We start from the raw sequence: 2103 nt of genomic DNA on the forward strand, positions 1-2103 counted from the left end.
TCGAGAGCAATCGAAGACAGATGTACTTAAAACGTACGTTCGACGTGTTGGGTTTTATGTTGAAATGCCCTGATTGGCTGTGAAAAATCAACGTTTTTGCCACGACAGTATGTATGCATGGTACGTTTCTTCGACTGGAACGATTCGCCCGACGTCATGTCTGGAGAGCGTCCATGGACCGAGAGCGCCGACTTCGTCGCTCGTTACAGACTTCTCCATGCTTCCAATGCTTCCCTTGCCACAATCGTTCCGTCGATTCCTCTGCCGTCACTCGTCCAAGCTCGGCTGAACGCGACAAATCTAACGTGGACGAGTCTGCCTCCGTATGCACAGCTCGCGCTTTTGTGGGATTCCGGCGCTGTTCTGACGAAGGATGGAGACAACGATGCATTTGTGCAAGTGTACGTTCGTCGTGCAAACGTGACGATGGCGGATATCATGGCGCCATTCCCCAATACCACCTTGACCTTGTGCAGCAATCCCAAACGTCAAGATCCTGTAAACTTTGCCGCCATCGAGACACAAGCACGATGTGCGATCGCGCTCATTGCGCCTTCAATTGCCATGATAAATTCCAGTGCGTGGTCGCAAGGAGCGGCAACGATTGAGCCATCGACACTGTCGTTGCGGGTGTTTAGGCACACCGACCCCATCTCCAATCGCGTGTTCCCAGCTGTCCACTCGATCTTGACCGAGACGCCGCTGGGCGCATGCCCGCCTTCTCCTCTTTCCCAAGGACTCATCATTCCTTGTGTCCCGCTCACTGGAAGCTCTTTTGTCCTGCCTACGCCAAGTGCAGCCATGAACACGTGGCTGAACGACATTCGCACGAGCCAAAGAGCCGTCGTTTCGAATGCCGACGGCTTCTCAAACGATCCACATGCTCTGGCGTGGGGAATTGCCTGTGGCGTGTTCGCGGTGCTGGTGCTTGTGATGGGTGCGTTGTACAGGTCGTGGATGCCAAAAGCCCCGCAGCGACCAGCCCCCGAGGCTGCCGTCGACCTTGACGTGTTCCAATTGATACCGCAGTCAGCGACGAGCCAGCCTCGCATGCCACGCTCCGCGAGTCAGGCGCATCTTGGTTCGCAGATCCTTCCACCGCACAATCCCGTTGCATCAACGCTTGCCATGCTAAACGACATCCTCTCTAGCGTTCCAGCCTCCATGCACCTGGACCGGGCCAGCGTCGCATGCGACCACTTGGTCGCATCGACAGCACACTGGGAAGTTCACTACGGCTTTTACAACCACCGCCCCGTCGCTATCAAAACCCTCCCAACCGATTCCAGCAGCGACACCCTCGGCCGGGCCAGCGAACTCGTGGCGTTTGCGAGGGAAGTGCGGGTCATGGCGGCGATTTCCCACCCGAATATCGTCGCGTTCATCGGGTTTGTGTGGTTGCCAGACGACAAAGCGGACGTCATGTCGGCTGTCGCCGAGTACATGCCCCAAGGCACGTTGGCGAGTTTTCTCGCAGACAACGGCCCGATGCAGTGGCGGCTCAAGGCCTCGCTTGCCCTCGATGTAGCTCTCGCGCTGCAGTACCTGCATTTCGTAGTTCATCCTGCTGTGATTCATCGCAGCCTCACGTCAAAGAACATCCTGGTCGAGTGGCCGCATGTCAAGCTGAGCTGCTTTGGTCTGTCAAGGCTCCATTGCAACGACGCCGCGTTTGTGCCAGATAAACACCATCTCTACTCGGCCCCCGAAGTCCTCTGCAGCGACGCCTCGCAGACCTCCATTGCCTCCGACATGTACTCGTTTGGATGCCTCCTCGCCGAGCTCGACACCCAGGCACCGCTGTACGCGAATCTGCGCATGCCGCCCGAGCACATTGTATACAAGGTTGTGCGGAATGGCCTGCGACCGACGGCGCACGAGTCATGTCCAGAGCCGATTCGGTCCTTGATGGACATGTGTTTGGCAACGGCCCCAACGAACCGACCGACCGCGATGGACGCTGTGCACCACCTACAGGCGATGCTGCGGAGTGAAATCGGCCAACTCGTCTAATGCAAGTAAAATATCTCGATGGAATGGAAGATGCGCGCTGGTTTGACATGGATAGCAACGCAGGTCGGCACGTTCGGACGAACCGCCGAC

At 57.2% G+C, this 2103-nt stretch overlaps 1 protein-coding gene across 1 annotated transcript; it reads left to right on the forward strand.

Moving 5' to 3' along the window:
- Positions 1–133: 133 nt before the first annotated feature.
- On the forward strand, positions 134–2042 carry H310_09290 (TKL protein kinase). Its single transcript, XM_008875325.1, has one exon. It carries the CDS (start codon positions 157–159, stop codon positions 2011–2013), a length of 1857 nt encoding a protein of 618 aa, XP_008873547.1. The 5' UTR covers positions 134–156; the 3' UTR covers positions 2014–2042.
- Positions 2043–2103: the final 61 nt, after the last annotated feature.

Source organism: Aphanomyces invadans (genome assembly GCF_000520115.1).
Source record: "Aphanomyces invadans strain NJM9701 unplaced genomic scaffold supercont1.20, whole genome shotgun sequence".
Lineage (NCBI taxonomy): Eukaryota > Oomycota > Saprolegniomycetes > Saprolegniales > Verrucalvaceae > Aphanomyces > Aphanomyces invadans.

Excerpts from the sequence above, each read along its gene's own strand:
- H310_09290 (XM_008875325.1), top strand. The coding sequence starts at position 157 with ATGTCTGGAGAGCGTCCATGGACCGAGAGCGCCGACTTCGTCGCTCGT.